The 19,218-nt window shown below is 41.1% G+C and overlaps 1 protein-coding gene across 6 annotated transcripts in view; it reads left to right on the top strand.

Moving 5' to 3' along the window:
• Nucleotides 1–18,668, top strand: part of LOC138187409 (dentin sialophosphoprotein) — a 53,461-nt gene extending 34,793 nt beyond the window's left edge. For 2 of the 6 annotated variants that reach the window (XM_069128155.1, XM_069128156.1), the window contains exons 2-6: nt 7,264–7,632; nt 8,344–8,645; nt 9,091–9,496; nt 13,096–13,223; nt 13,764–18,668. In XM_069128155.1, coding sequence (XP_068984256.1) covers nt 7,264–7,632; nt 8,344–8,645; nt 9,091–9,496; nt 13,096–13,223; nt 13,764–16,307 — 3,749 coding nt within the window. In that variant the 3' untranslated portion in view covers nt 16,308–18,668. Of the gene's footprint in view, nt 1–2,493; nt 2,739–5,920; nt 5,986–7,263; nt 7,633–8,343; nt 8,646–9,090; nt 9,497–13,095; nt 13,224–13,763 lie in introns of those variants that run through there. The other 4 variants (XM_069128153.1, XM_069128154.1, XM_069128159.1 and 1 more) reach the window with 4 other exon arrangements.
• The last annotated feature ends 550 nt before the right edge of the window (nt 18,669–19,218 follow it).

Here is a 19,218-nt window from a genome sequence, read left to right as displayed (position 1 = left end):
TTCGCATGGCGAATTAATTTGATTTAGTTCGCGATGGTTGTCGAGCGTGCAAGAAAATGGTCGTTACAATGCGTATAAGCGGACGAAGCTAGACGTTCGAAGTGCTTTCTATTTGTTGCTTAAAATACCCCGAGTGATCCCGGTACGTTGAACCTACAAATCTGATTAACACCGAAGTACGTACGTAGCTGGTTTTACCGTAAAATCAGAAATTACGAAACATCTGCGTCTCGTATCGCGAAAGTAGGCCACGGTTTCTGCGATATTTTATAATCAGATACTCGAGAGAAAAATAGGAATTAGAATATCGGCAATTAGAAAACTTGCTCCAATCGAGCAGATACTTTTTTTTTTCGATACGATTTTCAAACTGGCACGGCGCGAAACTTGTAAACGTTACAACGGTATCTACGTAATAGTCGCGAGTGTGTCGCGATTTGTAGAAAAGGAGGGCAAGGGATAAAATTTTATTAAGATTTATTCCCTTCGACTTAAACCGTAAGATGCAGAAACTTTGGCCAAGTTTTACGTTCGCGATAGTTTGGTTCCTCGAGGACGATGACGAGGCAATATCGTAGGAAATATCAGAGAACCAGGTATTTCGAAAAGGCGCGCGACAAAGATTAGCAAAAGGAGGTCGTAGAAAAGGTTGATCGTCTTTCAAGAGTGTTCGAAAAGAACGAAATACGCGTCGAAAATCTCGTTGTTATCGATACGTGTAATTTTTCGTTTTTAATCGTATGCCGACGATCGGACTGCGAATTTTTAAGCATTTGCGCACTGTTTGAAGACGCAAAGATATACACCATGATTTATACGACGCGTAACGTAGAAAATTTCATTTTTCATAGGCGAAGCGAATTTCCATTCGAGTTCTACTTTTTCAATTGCGTTCGTAAAAAAATTGTCTGTAACGATCCGACTGAAAGCTAAGGCGTGATTGAGGCATAAAGCGCGCGACGATCGCAGCAGGTTGAAAAATTCCGCTAATAAATTAACGTCGTTGTCGCAGATTACTTTCCGTTTTTCTATTACAACAGAGAGGGACGTAACCGTAAATAGCATGGCAGAGATCTCTCGGATAAATAGCACCTTCGATAAGAAGGTTAAAGATAGAAATCATTCGTCTTCCGAAGCAAAGTCTCGAAATTCTGGAATTGCTCCTAGAAATTCCAAACGCCTCTCCCTCCGAACACCCTGCTACTGATTTCTCGTTAACGACGATACGGCGTACCACAGACGGACAGAGAGACGGAGAATCGACGTTGTGCGGCACGATTAGCAACATGGATGGTGATCGTTGGTTCTCGCCCGTTTTCTATTCTAATTCTGTTGCTATTCTAATCCACGACCGTCGGCCAATGAGCTACGTCCGCCAGCTAGTAAACCATTCTCTCTTTCTCTCTCTCTCTCTCTCTCTCTCTCTCTCCTCTTTCTCGCTCTTTTTCTCTCTCGTTCGTCCCCTGATCCCTCTGTACCCCCGTTCCTCGCTTCAACCGCAGTCGTTCTCGAGGCATCGCGTGCACCAGATTATTCAGTTGCATCCTCCTTTTATTTGGCGCGTTTTATCAGTGCCGTTCACGTTTCTAAACTCGTTTGTAAAGCCGTTTCTGAACCGATAACGTCCGATAGCGAAGAAATCACAACGGGGGTTATCGTGAATCGTCGTAGACGCCCTTAAACCTTTTACGCTGCGACGTTCGATTATAATCGAGCACTTCGCTGTTCGCTGTCAGATTCGACTTTGCGTGCCACGTGCTGTTCGATTTCTTCTTCTTCTTCTTCTTCTTCTTCTTTTTCTTCTCCCTCTGTGAGCATCGACGTTGATATGGATTATATATACGTACATACGCTTTAGGAATCTAAGAATTTCTTATTCTTTGCGCTTTTCCGAACCTTTTTTTATACGATTTATCGACCGCTCGAGCGCTATCTCGCGGCGAAATTTTTTGCAAACAAAAATTATTTTTGGAAAGTAAGGAAGTTTTATTTCTAGACCGGAGTTCTCTTCCATCTTTTATTTTTTGCTGCTAAAAAGCAAATTAAACAAAAATTTGCGCTTTATCAATGTCGCCTAAAGAGGCGCCAGCGGTATGTAAAGGGATAAAAATATCAGCCTAGACTCGAATTCAGTTCGGACTTCTTGGAATCCTTCTTCGTCGAAAGCCTGTCGAGACGAAGAAAATTGCCATCGATGTGTAACGTCGTTAATTTCGGATCGATAACGAAATTAACGAGATATATAATCCAAGTAAAATTAGACGAGTAATTAGAAATATATATATATATATATATATATATAGAGAGAGAGAGAGATACGCGATATAATATATACGAAAATGAACGTATAATTCCGAAAATTTTCTCTGCTCGTGCTAAAATGAAAATTTGTAAAAAATAATCAAAGAGATCGATTAGGCGCCGTAAAAGTTAAGAGGATCGAACGAGGATAGACGAATCTTTAAGCTTTTGCCACTTTTTTCTGTCGCCAAGAAGAAGAGAAGGAGTTAAAGAAGGCGAAGGGGAGAAAAAATGCAAAGGAGTGTGTAAATTGGAGTGAAAGACCAGCGAGTGACTGACCGGTGGTGTATATACGGTGGAAAACAAGGGTCGAAGGAAAGGAGGATTTCGCGAGGAAGGAGACGGCCAGGGAGAGATGCAGTGGCGTCGACAGCGAAAGGTTATCCACGTGATCGGCTCCTCCAAACACGTTCTACTTTTAGCGAGGTACCAAGACGGTACGGAAACCCTGTCGAACAGACTGATCATGGTTCTTATCGGACGGTTTTCACTCTAGCTTTTTTATTATTTTCTGCACCTTTTTAAAAGCAAATCAAATTCGATGAAACGCGTTCGTTCGACCTACGTCGTTGGTGAAATTTGATACGTGATAAATTCTATCGCACGATACGTAGCTGCAGGTTTAATTAGCAGTGAAATTTCCTAACTTTTTTTACCTATTACGCGCGTATTACCTATAGGAAAAATCCGCAGTCCACGTGTTAGGCGTAGAGTGGCGCGAAATTAACGAAATTGTTCGTGCAACGGATCTTTCGATCTGATTAACTCGTCGCTCGTCGATTCACCGATATTATTAGTCGGCAAATTATTGCGCAACAGGTCCTCGTCTATCTTTTATTCTGTTTTCGTTTTACGAAATAGCAAGTATCGTAGCACACCGTGACACAACGCGACTAGAAAGAAACACTTTCGTACGAGATACGCGTTGCTCTGATCGCGAGACGACCGATACCGTGGTCGCTGTTCCGGATATCTTAAAATCTGTCTCTTGATCCGCTTCTCGTGTTTTAATTCCGCCTTCTTTTATTCTAATTTATTTGTTGTATCTAAGCACGAATCGAGTTTAACAAATAAATAAATAAAAAGATGTTAGTTTATTTTCATATTAAACAACGAACATCTTGTCGATACCAATTAAAAAAACAGACGTTACTGGTAATATTATAATCTGCTTTTTCTACCATTGTTTTAACGCCAGTTTCTTTTCTTTTTTTCTGCTCTATCCTCGTAGTCGAACTAGAGAGAACATCGTACTTAGCGACAAAGAATCACTTTCGAAATTGCTTTTGAATTTCGCAAAACACGTTTCGTTTGACCCATGACCAGTCACGATTTTCTAAAATTAATATCATAGAGTAGATAGAAACGAATTTTGTTAGTTGGCGTAATAGAGCAAAATTACACGCAATACACTTAGGAGTATCGGAGGTTTAGTACGATCGATGTAACGAAGGTCGATAGCTCGTGCAAGTAGTTTACGCTTTGTTTCGCCTGTTAAAAGTTAGTTTTTAGAAGCTCGAAGCTGTCGATATAAAATTATATCGTAGATTAGAAACTAGACTCTGGAATATTACGCGCGTATGTACATCCGTAATGGTTTCCTTTTCTATTTTCGTTTTTCTTTTCAACTCCTTCGCTACGACCTCCGTATCTCGAATGGACCTTGCGTTTCTCACATGTCGGCGACGTTAGATAAAGATACAGTCTTATGCAAGTGTTCTTCTATTTTGTTCGATACGACCGATCGTCGGACGGTATAATTCATTTACGGTAAAAATCCATTTATCCGAACGTACAGTATATAGGATTGATAGGTTAACGTCGAAAAAAAAAAAAAGATGGAGCACGCGTTTAAAAGCGTGCGAAATATTTATAAGGTAAATATTATACGCAAATGTCTAAAATTATTTATGCAACAGCCTTCTTTCTTTTTTCGTTTTTATCGGTGAAGAACAATAACTATATCGTCGTCCGTGTTGTTAATAAATCGTCGTATAGAACTGGAAAATTTAGCGTAGAAATAAAATCGTACTGTCGTAACGATTTCAATCGTAATACCTTTTTTTCTTACGAGCCGAGAAAAAACAGATCGTGGAACGTAAAAGAAGGACGGAAAAAATTATCCTTCTCGAGAGACAAGATTAAGATGTTGATTTTCGTAGCAGTTTTGCACGAGTTGAACGGGATCGCTGTAACAAAATAGAAAAAAGAGGAATCGCTGATTCTCCTTATTATCCGTGATGTCTGGTTGAAACGGTCGAGGTTCGCGTTCAGCCAGATTTATTCGATCGGTAGGAATTCGTTTAATCCGCCGCCATCTAAATGCATCGATAATAAATGGAATTCCGATAAATGGATTACCGTAAATTTGCTCGTAGATCGGATCTTACTTATAGTTTCTATCTAGATCTTATAATTATTACGTTTTATAATTATTTCTACGTATATATTTGTTTACGAATCTGTTTTATACGGAATAATCGATTTATCGCCGAATTAGAAAAAGATGAATTAAAGTTGAAGAAAGAACGCCGAAAGCTTTCTTTTTCTTGAAAAAGAAACTTTCAAATTGTATGTTTGTTTGTAAGGTGTTAGGACGCGAAACGTCGTATAAATATGTTTCCGTAATAACGGTTACATAATACTGTATCTAACTTTGTAACGGTAATCTTCTGATCTTCGAGCAGTTAATTACGCTTGTCACTATGCAAGAAAAATGCACGGCACCACAACGATTGTTTTCTTTCACCCCTACACGTGCCAGTATCCGATACGGCAAATCGTTCTACTCAAAGTACGATATTCTAAAAATTTGACCGAACTTTTACGTTAATAATAATTCTCATTTTTACGATATCGCGTTTCTTTCTCTTAAACGAAGGATTATTACCAGACTACGAATTTTTATTCGATTTCGTATTTTTACGGACGTAGCTAAGAAAGTAGAATTGTCGTAGAGATTTGTCGTAGAACGTATTTCTTTTTCTCAAGTTGATCGATCCAACTGGCGATTTATTCGAAATTTTGTAGCATTCGATGCGAGATATTTATACGTACAATGTGTTTATATTTCGCTAGAGTCGTCGATTTAATTCTCGTTTTATTCGTCCAATTTTTTATTCTCGTAGCGTTCGAGTTCCTATGTCCCGATCTTTAATTAAGATACTTCGATCGGTACGATTTCTTTCCTCTAGTCGCGAACCATTAACTTCTTTGATCCTAATTATACGCATACGCCGTTTAGAACAGCACAGCATGATAGGAGATGATGAAAGCAGCATACTTTGTATTATAAACGTAGGTTACATTATTAGTCGTTTATAAATATCTCGTTTTATTTTTAAGTAACAATCTTTCGATCGAGAATAATACCAAGTACGATACTTGCAGAAACATCGTGACTAATTGTCGCTAGTTGCAATTTTAAACGACGATGAAAATGGTCGATGTTCGCGCGTTTCTCACGCTGACTTATTAATGCGTACTGTGCACGTTGAGAGTTCACCAAATTCTAGGAAAATGTGCGTAAGAAAATAAAAAGCTTTTGTATCTTTTTTCTTCGTTGTATTGTACGTAACTGTGTATGACCAGGAGAAGCTGTAACTCTAAAACGGTGGATGATATAACGGTGGAAATAACTATTCATCGAGAAAAGTTACACAGTGTCGAATAATACACGATCTAGTACGTATGTATATCGATCCTGCGAGTAATGACATTTTAAACGTTTTAAGGTCGTCTCCGTTCTTTTTAAATAGATTTACGGAAATTCTTGTATGATCGATCGACGAGTCTTTTTAATTCTCCGTCGAAAAGTATTGGCGTACTCGTATCCGACAATGCACACACTTTACGTACTTACGTACTTTTAAACTAATCGATTCGCAAATCCAAGTGCTTCTTGATTCTTAATACCCTTTTACGGAGGATACGAAGAAAGATCGATCGATCGATGCTCGACGAGATTCTCTCGGTAAACGAGATTCTATCGGTAGAATACGTTTCGCTTCGTGGACGCAAACTTTCGAACAGTGGTGTGTTTACCTGATCGAGGAACACCGAGTGGGATTTCTTCGAGACTTTGCTGCCGCGTGAGACTCGTCGTTGTACGTATCGAACAAACGGACGTGTTTGTGGCTAGCGAACACCGTTGCACTCGGGTGACAAATTCCTCCGTAATTCGAATCTGTGTTCTTTCTGCTCGTGAAATCGTTACCGTTCCTATCACTCTTACGTTATATCGAAGCACGGAAAACAATAAACTTCCTTCGACAGACACTTCTCGTACTATCAGACGCGTTGCAAATAGGTAAAACGATCGATCGGAGCAAGATAGATTATTTATTATTGCATCGATGCGAAAGAGGTTTATATTTCGTTGTTCGATTACTCGTAATTAATTACGTCTGTACAAGTAAATTTTATAACAGAGATAACGTGGAAATTATTTAATAGCGTTGCAGTTTATTCGTTTCGTGAAACGTATCTGTCTTTCGGTAAAGATTCGCTAAAGAATCGTGAAACGTCCAGTTATACGTAGATAAAGATTAGGACGACGTACGTTTTGAATTTTACGTTGTAACTTGCGTAGCGTTGAGCAAACTAACTTTTCTCAGAAAAAAGAATTTTTCTCACAGGCTAGAAAGTAATTCGGTTTTACGGAGTAAAGTAGAAGAAAGCAAAACTGTGCGATTTACGAATAACTCGTAAACTGCCAAATTATAAATTCTAACGCTATAATACGTAAAATAATAGCCTAATGAAAGACAGGGTGAGAAGAATTTATATTCTTTGTTACACTTGCAAATTGAAACAGTCGCTACGATAACGTATCGACGACGGCATGCATTTAAAAAAGGGGAAAAAGGAAAAGGAGACAAGAGAAAAAGGAAAAAGGAAAAAGAAAAAAGAAAACGAAATTGCTTGGATCCGATGAAGCATATTTTGTGATTTAATTTTCAGCTCCACCCGGCGAAGAGGACGAAGAAGAGGGATTGCGAAACGGTTACGGGAAGAGACAGGAAAATGACACGCACAGTCTCAACAGTAGGTTCGGACAGAGCGGGTACAAGCCGCTTAGAGCCGGAAGTAGTAGCAACGGTGGAGCGTACGCTGGTGCCGCGTCTCGGCACAATTCGTCCGGCTCGACGTCCCAACCTAAGATTATCTTCAACGAGGATGAGTACACGAGGATCACGACACCGAGGCAGGATATGCTGTTCAAAAAGGGTTATCTGTCGAAGAAGAAGCCATGGGCTGGGAACGCGAACACCAGCGCGACATCCTCGACCACCGAGAGCCAATCGGCGTCGCATTCCACCGCAGGTAGAGGTATAGATAGAAACGTGACGTATTTCATCGAGTTTCTGGCTTGTCTCGTCCGCCTTGCCGATCGCCGCGTGGTATCCGGCAAGCTGCTTCGAGTTACCCCTACTACCATTCTCTTCAAGTTTGTACGGCTTTCCGCGTTACTCCATCGCATCTTATTGGAGAACGTTGCCGACAGACAGAAGTACGGTATCGTTCTACCCCCTTCTTTCAACTCGCCGTGCATTCGAAAGATTTTCTAGACGATGTTTGGTAAAAAGTTGTTTCGTGGTTGAATTTTTCCGTACAATTGGCAGAAAGATAAATTATAAAATTTCCAACTTTCTAATCTCGAACCTGTGACTTTCTTCGGTTTAAAGAATATCTGGAGGGCTGAAATTTAGTCATCGAACTTTGTTTCCGCTCAAACCGGTAGCGAAGAATGAAAATTGGGGGCGTAGATGAAAAATACTTGGAATTGGAAAATAAAGAAATTATTATATCTGTACGTTTAATAGAATTTTTAGCAAAGATGAAATCGTAAGTAAGAAGATATGTTGCGATCCGAGTTAACCCGTCGTCCCCGGTTAGCGAGTTACGTCCCACGGTTAAACATGTAAATCACTGAAACTGCATGCACGAACCTGTTCTCTCGGTGTTTTCACGTAACATAAATGTTAGTTCTTGCGAGTTCTCAGTCTGTATTCTCGTTTTATCCTCTTACGTTGATTACAGATGGCAGTGAAACGGCAGAGGATCAACAACTGTTAGACAGGGACTGTGGTACCGGTGAGTATGCTCCAGTGATGGACTCGAACCCGCAGTTGGGATATGGGACGTTTTACGACCACGTGGGTGGTTACTATTACGAGTATCCTGTGATGCTGGTCGGTCCTGCGCCGATGGCAGCGCAGGCTGCGCCCAGCGTCCTGGCGGCCATGCCTTGTGCACCGGTACCTCTCAGGCCGATCGAGTGGGTTAATTCGACGATCGTACCAAAACTGCCTGGTGAACCCTACTGTATTATGAATTACGAGGTATAGAGAAAATAGACGACGTATAATAGAGAGCCGAAAAGACGATCGGAGGAAGGAATACGGATTGGTTATTTTTTGATAGATCCAACGCGTAAACGTAATCGCGGGTATCGCGGGTATCGCGTGAAAGTGTTACGCGTACAAACAACACGGTATACGCGTGGTTTCGTTGCTCCTGTATCGTTCCGCAGATCGTCTTTCCAGCTCTGCGCTGTACGTCTCGACTCGTAGATCTCCCACAAACGGGTCGGGTTAAACATCCCAATACGAGAATAATTTTTACTCGTCGACCGTCATTGCCGGATTACATCCATTCGTCTAACAAAAACCACTCGACGATTGCTTCGCGTTTCTTTCGGAACTTTTCTTCGCCCCCCCCCCACCTCCCTCGTTCGCAAACAAAAATAATCACCAAATATCTAATGCGTAAAAATTCCTCTTTCAGAACAACCAATGCGTGGAAGAGAGTACGGTGGTTGTGGAAGAGCAAGAAGATGCGACTCTACCAATGGAGAGTACCAGCAGGATGTGGAACGAGAATGGGACAAGAAGCATCGGTTACGGTGATAGCGTAGGTGGGGAAATGGACGACGAGCAATCTATAATTTTTATCGACGCGAAGGAAGGACAGCAGGTCGACGAACAAGAGGAGGAAAGACTGGAGGAACAATACGAGGATGAACAACAGGCGGAAGAACAGCCTTTGGAGAACGGGATGAACGGTGGTGCCTACTTTGATCCGATGATGATGCAGGATCCGGTACACGTTCCGCACGTGATACCAACGGTTCCTCAGCCTTACATGTATCCTGGCCACTACATGTTTGGTCCTCCTTTGGTCAACGTAAATGGTTAGTTGATAGCGGCGTGTCAGAACCGGAGGCCGTAGAGAGAATATCGGTCTTTCTCGGCTCTCCTCTACTCTTTTCTTATTCTTCTTCTTCTTCTTATTCTTCTTCTTCTTCTTCTTCTTCTTCTTCTTCTCCTCCTTCTTCTCCTTCTCTGTCATTGGCAGTAGATTCTCGAAAGAGAGTTACTTACTTTTTCTGCCCTTGCTATCGCATGACTCTAGACGCGAACCTTTCTCTCTCGCTCTCTGTCTCTCTCTTGTAGCTTTGGTTCTGTTCATGGACAGATGGACGGAACAACATGCGAACGGACGAACATGCGAAGGTTGTCTTTCTTGCGACCAAGAGAAAATCTACGCACTTCGGGGGAGGGAGCAGCGCTACGTCGCGCAAATCGTTTTGCGGTCGACGTTTCGTTCTGGCCGTCTCCACTCTCGCGATCGTACAAATTTTTATTCTTGCGAGAAACGATTCTAGCTTCGAAGAATCTGGCGAGACTCCAAAATTCTAGTCTTGGTCTTCTCTGGATGACAGAAATTCCGCTTCGATAACAGAAATTTCAATCTTAATTTCTTGCAGCAAAAACATACACATCGTATTACATATTTTTATTTATTACGATCCGATAAACATTTCGATATCTTTACTCTATATTCTATTTATATATTTGTTAATTATTTATATTTTTAATTTATTTACTTTATATCACTATTTTGTTATTATCTATCATCTTATTGCTACGCGTTATATCCGATTAATTTCTATCGATTCTCCCAAACAAAGATTCGTTTAAGAACGTTTAAACGTCGGAAGTGCATTACGCTTAACGTTAACTTAATTGTCGCTGCCACAAGAGAGAGAGAGGTCAGATGAAAAAGCAAAAGGCATATATAAATAGGCAACGTGTGACACGAGAGGAAAGAAAGATCACGACTATCGAACGATAAGCCGCTGTTTTGTACCCGGCTGCTCCTTCCCCGCGATGCCTCGGCTTAGGCGTTAGTACGTTTGATTGTTCCTGTTTCTAATGTTAAACGAGAACAGTGTCGGTTGGATGCGCGGCCAGGAGAAAGGGATATAGCCAGATTCATGACTGCTGTCCCGTCCATCGGCATCATTGCTGTTTTATTACCGCCGTGCCTCTACCACATTCAAGGTAAAAGGTAATAATTCGCAAAGAGAGCCGCTACTCTTTAGATACGATCGCGGAAATACGGTGATAATCGTTACTTTGTTGCCTCGTTGATAACATCGCTGTCCAAGAATCGAGCTTTTTATACCCTTTCGATGGTAATCTAGTGGAAGAACAGAGTTTATAGAAACCATCGAGCGACGCTGTTCGACCGATAATGGTATCGCATAGATTTTTCTTATATGCTCCTTACAGGGTACCCTGTACGATTTATAAAAATATTTTCAAACAAATACGAATTGATTCAAAGCGATACGTCAAAGCGCACACGGTGGTCATCGACGAATCCGAATGAAAGCCGTGCCAAGCTTTATTACGATAGCAATTATATAATATTATACCGCTGTCGAAACTGCATAGAAAAAACGAAAAAAAGAAATCATCAATTAATTATTCTTCTCTAGGATAGCTGCTTTCTCCTATACCGTTATATACGCGTATATTTATGCATGCCACGTTATTCGTCTACAAATTATTTAAAAATCTATGCAATTCGTAGTTTACGTATCTGTGATAGTTGAGAAATACCAATTATCGAGTTATTACTCGTTTAAGAAATTAATCGGATTAAATTACCGATTCGATCAAATCGATATATTTACATTATATTCTATTGACCGATATAACAAATACCTACGTATTTATTAAATTGTCAGTCTGAAACATTTACATATTGCTTCAAATTCAAACCACGATGGTAACTAAATTTCGAATTCAACGAAGTATTACAAGCATATTTACTTTTACAATTAAAAAAAGCAACTTCTATCCGTTTCTTACCAACTTCCAAATCTCCATATTAAGTCGAAGAATGATAGAAAACTTAAAGTACGGACGTTTATGTATTTTTGGGTAATATAGAAGTACAGAAACTAAGAGAAAACGTTTACGTGAATATGAGTAAAGACCATGCGATCTTATTAGCTTACCGATTTACCTTAGCTTACCGAAAGTATTTCATCTTTGTAGCGGCACAAAAGTCGCGTTTACAGATGATACAAGATCTAAACGATATATTTGTACTTGATTGATTAGACTGATTTGTTGGTCCAATTGAACGTTATAATAAAAAGAATACCGTAGCGATACTCTTCGTAGCCGTTGTACGTTTGAACCGAGCGAACCATACAACATTGTGTGCATGTGCCGAGTTCTCGCTGCCACGAAAATAGAGAAAGCTGCTTAAGAAGCTTGGACAGCGTCCGCATAAGCCAGTCGCGTCATGCGATCCATCGCGTGTGCGTGCCGTGGCCCACGAAAATAGTCACGATAGACCCCGACGACAATGTCCGCGTCGATGATCCGGCGATCGTAGCTAAAGCCCAAGACTCTCTAACACGCTCGTATGTGTGTGTTCTCTTGCATATATTACGTTTTCCTAATCGTCACGATTCTCGTTATCCGCGTCTTCTCTCACCGTAATATATCTCGCTTTCGTCATCGTTATCTCGTTAAATCATCGCCTGCATCGACACGCTGCTTCGCACGTTGCACGCGACAAACGGACATTACACATATATCGCAACTGACTCGTAAGAAAATTGTCTCATTGTCACGAAAGGGATGGCACAATCGTGTACACGAGCCACCGATCTTTGTCCGTAATTGGACCGCGCGAGGGGTGCCGAGTGAGAGACGATGCGATAGAAAAATGTGAAAATTTATATTGTCCTTGTTTCTTCTCGTATCTACACGAATATTATTTTTCATTGCTAATAACGTTGCCAATAACGAGGATACACAGAGGAAGAACGATATATAAATCGAACGATTATTGATCGAAATAATCGGAGTATTCAGTCTTGAAACGATGAAATCCGATAGAGATCTATTTAGACATTTTTTGGCGACAAAGCTCCGTTGTTTCATATAATTTCAGGAATTTTCTCTGGCTCTTGTTTCGCGGAGTTAAGAAATTTGGCAAGTAAACGGTTCGTGTCGTGCCGCGCATTCTATACGTTTTTGTATATTTCAATTTATCGGAATTGCGGAAGAATCCACGGTTTATCTGGTAGAATAAAAGACGATAATGTGAATTTTCGTTTATTTTCCACTTTTCTACAGCATCGTCGCCCGCTATGAAGCATCGCGAGATCTCTCCACTTCGGCGAAGGGATCTGACCATCGCTGCGTCTCGAATAGGCGCGGTTTAAAATAACTGTTGCTCGGTTCCACGCGGAAAACGAAAGGAATCGCGTGGAAGCGACGAAGAAGCCAAGTTCGATACTCGCGCCCTTCGACACGCGTTAATAACCGCTTCCTCCTCGAGTTCTCCACCTGTTGATTTTCAGCTGGAGTTCTTAGGAGCAAAAGTCTTGGAAAGACGCACGTTTCGTCCAACTTTTAACCGACGAACGATGCTTGCTGGTGTATGAAAGAGTTTTAATTCGCGATATTTCTGCTGTCCAAGGTATAACGATACAGAGCGGGCTAATGATCAGAACTACGGACTTTGCGACCATGTCAGCGGCCATGTCAGCGGCCTGTGCCAAGCGAAAGAAGAAAAAAAAGAGAAGGAGGCAGAGAAGATTTACTACGGTGAGTGGGTGACACACAGTTGGACAGATTTTTTAGATTGTACAAAGTTTCCTGGAAAATTGTTACGAATATACAGGCTGATGGGGTTTCGTTAGTTAACCGAAAGTCGATAAAGTCTAGCGCTAAGTCTAGGTGCTAGGACAGCGACGACTATGTGTACGCACGTATCGCGTTTCTGCTTGAAAGCCGTCACAACTAAAAATAATTTAGTCCTGCATCGGGAGAACGCCAAAGCTATCGAAAGAAGGTTTCAAGGGCTAAGAGTGGAAAAACTTGGTTGAGTTATGTCGCTTTTGAAATATATGTGCCAGATCGTGGACCGCGATATAATTAGCGGAAAGATGCGCGCTGTCCGCGTTAACTATAGATATAGAGAGGAGATCGTTTTGCGTTATGCGCGTTATACGAAAGTTCGTTTTTGAAATTTCGTTTCACCGCAATGGAACAAATGTACGCTTGATAAAAAAAAAGTACGTGTTTAAGTACGTAATTAATGTTCGTTTATTAAAAACTAATGGAAAAATTGTTGTGAAAATACAGGGTAACACGGAAGACGAGGAGGAAGGAGAATACAGTTCCGAGTGTGATACCGGCTTACCGTCTTCCGAACTGCCCTGGACAGTGTGCTCAAGCACGGTCACGACCACGACCACGACCACGACCAGCAATCGGCCGCTGAACCCCGAGTGTCAGGAGTTTCAGCTGCGACGTACCCCGCTACCCATTGTTCTACCATCCGCTAACAACACACCTACGTCCGAGACCAGCACGACGATAAATCAACCGAGTGCGTTATCGTCGGATGCTAACTTGTTGGTAGACAACGAGTCGAACGCGGTATGCAACGGTGTCATATCGGACGATTCGAAGAACCAAAGCGACGAATTGTCCGATAACGGCAAGTCTGACCAGCAACCAGAACCGACAACATCAACTTCGTTGGAAAACAGTCGATCGAAGTCGCTAGATACGTTTACCAGTTCAGATAACGAATCAAATAGACTGACCAACTGCCTCCCCGGGGACGAGGAGGCAGCTCTTTCGACGGACGAGGTCGTGAACGAAGCGACTGACGTCGACAAACTGCCAAGCATTACCGAAGCAGCGAATAACGATTGTCCGAGTGCCAACGAGCTATGCGAACGACCGAGCAACGAAACGAACGGAGAGACCTTAACGAATGGAAACCTGGACTCCGACACGAGCAGCAAGAACGCATCGATGACCACGTCGAGGCCGTTGTCTCCTGTATTTAACGACGAAAACTCGAGATCCGGATCGATCACGCCGAAGAGCGTGGAGAATGCGGCGTTTCGCGACGATCGGAATCACGAATCTTTATCGAGCAACAAATCATCGTTGTCCACTGGTCTATCCAAGAGGAAGTACAGCGCGAAGGGTAGCAAGTTCGCGAGGGAACCGACACCTGGTCCGGACCTAAACAGCACCACGGAGCCAGAGAACGAAACGAAGATACACGATCTGACCGAGAATCTGCAAAAGATGGATCTGTCGAACGATACAAAGCTAGACTCCAAGTTCGAATCTGATGATAAGAAAGCGATGAAAGTCGATCAGGTATCGGGTAAGTTCGGAACAAAGACAGCAGTATGCAGTCTCTTAAATAAGGAGACTATCGAGGCGACGAACGAGGACTCCGGTTTCGAGAGCCAGACGCAACTATCCGATTATCCAATCACGCAGGCGGTGACGGAGTGGCTACGCAAAGAGAAGTCGCCGGATTTGTTCATCGCGTCGGCCATTTCGATGGACTGCGAGGAGGACGAGGACGATATGGACCAAGAGCCGCCAAAAAACTTGCAAAGCAACCCCATACTTGCACTATCTGCTAGTAGCGGTGCGGACAATACGGCATTGTCGCGCACAGCTATCTGCGGGGAATTCGCAGGGCTCGGTAACATCAAGAGTGGACAAGAGCAACAGCAGCCGGATGCTAGCAACAACAACAGTGGTGCTTCGAGAAAGAAGAAGGACGCGAAGAGGAGGTCGGAGGAACGGAGACGAGTGGCAAGGCACGTGGTGATTGGCAAAGTGGACCACGAGATGGTGTCCTCGTCGGATTCTTGCGGCCAGCAGGAGGACTCAGCGAACATCACGAGGAGGAAGAATCTGGCTAAACAACAGCGACAGGATGTTGTTGATGATATTTGCGAATTTACTGAGAAGGATAGCGTTGCGGGTGTGAGGGTTGCTTCAAGTTCTCGGATAGACTCGAAGAGAGTCAATGCAAGGCGAACGAAAAGACAAGGGAAATCGCACGCGCGGAATCCCTCCAATAATATCGATACGAAGATTCGACATACAGAGGATGTGGATGACGAGGACGACGATGGGATTGTAGAGGACACGATGAACGTGAGGACCTTCGAAAAAGGGGAGATCATAGTCTCGGAAGATGGTAAATTGTTAACGTCTTCCACGTACGAACCGAGCCTACGAAAATGTCACGATGCTGCCACGACGATCAAAGCCCCTGACAAGAGTGAAACGGGTAAACAAACAACGGAGAGGAAGATAGAGGAAGAGCGAAAGAGGAGCAGCAGTAGCATCGAGGACGAAAAGAGTGGTAGCGGAATAGATTCCTTGGACAGCATAGAAGAGCCTGACGTGTTAGAATGCTGGGAAACTGAGATCATCGAGCCTCTGGTAACTCCCAAGAGAATGTTACAAAGCGAGGGAATAGTATGCGAAGGAGAAGCTGCGGAGGACGATACCATCGAGGTTGAACAGGTTAACGTGGACTACGTGCAGAAATATTATCGATTGGCACGCGAGAGCGCTACCAGCGTAGAGGAGATCAGTTTGAAAGCAGATCCGCCAACTTCGTCGAAATCAGTGCCAAATATGTCTGAGCGGAAGGAAGAGATTCCAGCGCAGAAGGAGCCTGTTAAAGACAAAGGCGACATGCCTATCGACGAAGCTTTTGAAGTATATGAAAGCTGTTACACCGGCAACTCACCGTTTCTAGCAATGGATTCGAAAGTTTTTAAACTACGAACGTTATACGGTCAGGAAGGCGAGACGCCAATACCATGCAAGACGGTCTGTTGCCAGATTCAATAATTTTTACTGACAGCCTCGTTTACAAACATAAACCTCCACAGGGACATTTTTAAAGTACCGATGTCAAGGCCGTCCTCTTCTAAGTATCATAAGCCTCTGACATTGTACTCTTCGCTGATTTATATACATATATCGCGTACACGTTTTCACGGAAAACGTGTGTATCCATCGTACTGTCGTTATATTTTTCATTAATATTAATATTATTATTATTATTATTATTATTACTATTATTATTATTAATATGCGTTCGATAGTTGCGTCGAGGGAACTATCGAAAGATAAGAGATACGAAAGGAAATTAACCCTGTGGATCGACATCGAGTGCGCAAGTTTGTTGAAAGTTAGAGGCATGCTCAAAGACAGCGGATAATAATACAATGAAAAGCCTACGTATCGCTATTCATTTTTGTAAATAGCTTTTAGGAGGTCGCTCTCGCAAATCGTGTTTCATGGATGATTTTCGTTGAGATGTTATATGCATGAGAGAGCGTATATTACTTATACATATGATATTGTTGACATTATCGTCAATACGTAAATCGGTGCACATATTCTTCTTTTCCTTTCTTTCTCATGTTCATTCTCTTCTTCATTTCTCATCTTCTTTTCTTCTGTTCTTTAAATTTTACCAAATGAACAGGTTCGTTATACAATATGGTATATCGTTTAAAAGAAATCGAGCTTATTAACATTCGAAGAACATAATCGCTGCTTTGGATCGTATAAATGCAATGAATTGTCAGGTCTGAACTCTACGAAATAGAGAAAACAAACATGCGGCAACAACAGAAATATGATCGAAACATACTCTACGTTACATTGTCGTTTCTGTTCTCGGTCTAATACTTTATAGATATTACGCACCCGCGCACACACACACGTACACACACGAAGTATATTACATCAAAATGACTAAGGCATATTTTTACAAAACTAATTCCGTAAAGTTTAAAACGTAAGTTTTAATGGACGAAAACTTAAAAAAAAAAAAAGAAAAAGAAGCACACTAGTATATCGTTCCACGCACCACGTAGCTTTGAATAGCCTTTCGCATAGAAAAGTTACAGCTGCTTCTAAAACCATGATGTGCACCGATCATTTCAAAAGATTCCTAAGTAAGCAAAAGTCGTACTACCCTTTGGGGAATTGGAGAACGATTCAGTAATCGAGCTACGCTTTACGTAAATATTACGACAGTCATACAGAATGCAGTAATAACGAGCTAGACAAAGGATATAGTTGTTCGAGAGGAAACGGATTGGTAAAAGAAGGAAACTATTTAACTGTACCGTAGCTGTTACGAGGTAATGTAAGATGTATATAGATAAACTTAACGAGAAGAATTATTAAACTCTATTGGTTTTCATTGAACGGGTAAAAGAAATATAAGGTGGAGCATGTTGTTTCGCAATAGATATTTTTAATTTGAAATAGAACAGATTTTACTCATACACATAAATGTACACAGTACAGAAATTGCACTTGTTACGACATAGTTCATGCTTTAGTTGAGTTGTGTCAAGTAGATCGAATACCTCAGTTTGCATATTATGTAAGTTGTTCGATAGACGTGGTTCGTGAAAAAAATCATATATATATATATATATACACATATATATATACACACACATACACACACACACACCCCATATCATAAGATACCTGTATATACAAAACTACTCATCATCCAGTCATTATTAGTAACACCAAGTACGATAATAATAATATTAATTATTAATAATACTGATAATAATAATAATAAAACTATTATCACAACAGCAATGTAGGCACAATAGTTCCTGCGAAGCTTTAGATTCCATAGGGATTATATACGTAAACACAATATCCAGGACGATCCATACACTGATAGAAATTCATTGACATCCAGTGGCACTTAAAGATAGATATATCGGCTATATTAAATACGCGTTGCATCAATTGTGTGCCTTATTCCGCGGCTATCATTTTTGTAAGCATTTCACAGTATTCTCTTCTATCGAGTGATTTATGTGACAGATAAAATTTTGTGAAATCGTAAAATGACGATGCGGAGCTGTTGTCAAGTTCCATAACAATTATGATGATGCTGATGATGATGATGATGATCGTTTTATCTAGGCATGCATACAAAACGGATATATTGATTTTTTCATACATCGACTAACATGTTCATCGAGTATTTACAACTGATGTGCATACATTCATAAGCATGAAAGCATTAACATTGCATCTTACACGAGACATGTTATCGCATACTTACATTTTAGGCGAATTAAAGCAAACGTGTAAGGAACAAATGTACTTGAATTTTGCTGTTTGTTTTCGCTTAAAAAATAATGAATAAAATGTTTCAATTAACTTCCGGCATTTTTGATTCACCACACGTGATCGTATGTTTAATGTAAGGAGAAATATATTTTTGTAAGACGACTACTGTAATTTAAATACAATGTATTCTTAAAGGATGAGATAGAATTTCATGGTATACATATACATAGCTTATACATATACACAGCTTATTTCAACGAAGGCAGCTTATATCAGTACGTTAAAATATATTAAAAAACAAGATTTATATAAACTCGAAGTGTACTATATTTTTATATATAACAGTTATATAAATATGTATAAAAATGACTTTTACATCACGCAAACGCAATATTTAATTTCAAAGAATAATATCCAATTCCGCATGCGCGTAACAAACCAATCAACTAAAAGTCAATTGACAGTAGCGCCACCAAGTTGGTTCGATAGCTCGAACGCAAGATGGACATAAACGCGATACGATACGACGTGAAGCGAGATACGAGCGAGTGCTGCCACCATTCGCTTGCACGAGTAGGTCGCGCAGTTGGTTAAACAAAGATAACGCGATAGGAACCGCTAAAAGGAGCGAAGGAGGGAA

Source organism: Bombus flavifrons, chromosome 15, assembly GCF_040668555.2.
Source record: "Bombus flavifrons isolate JBK064 chromosome 15, iyBomFlav1_principal, whole genome shotgun sequence".
NCBI classification, from domain to species: domain Eukaryota; kingdom Metazoa; phylum Arthropoda; class Insecta; order Hymenoptera; family Apidae; genus Bombus; species Bombus flavifrons.
The sequence above is the reverse complement of the archived record's forward strand: the minus strand, read 5'-3'. Positions and strand labels throughout refer to the sequence as shown.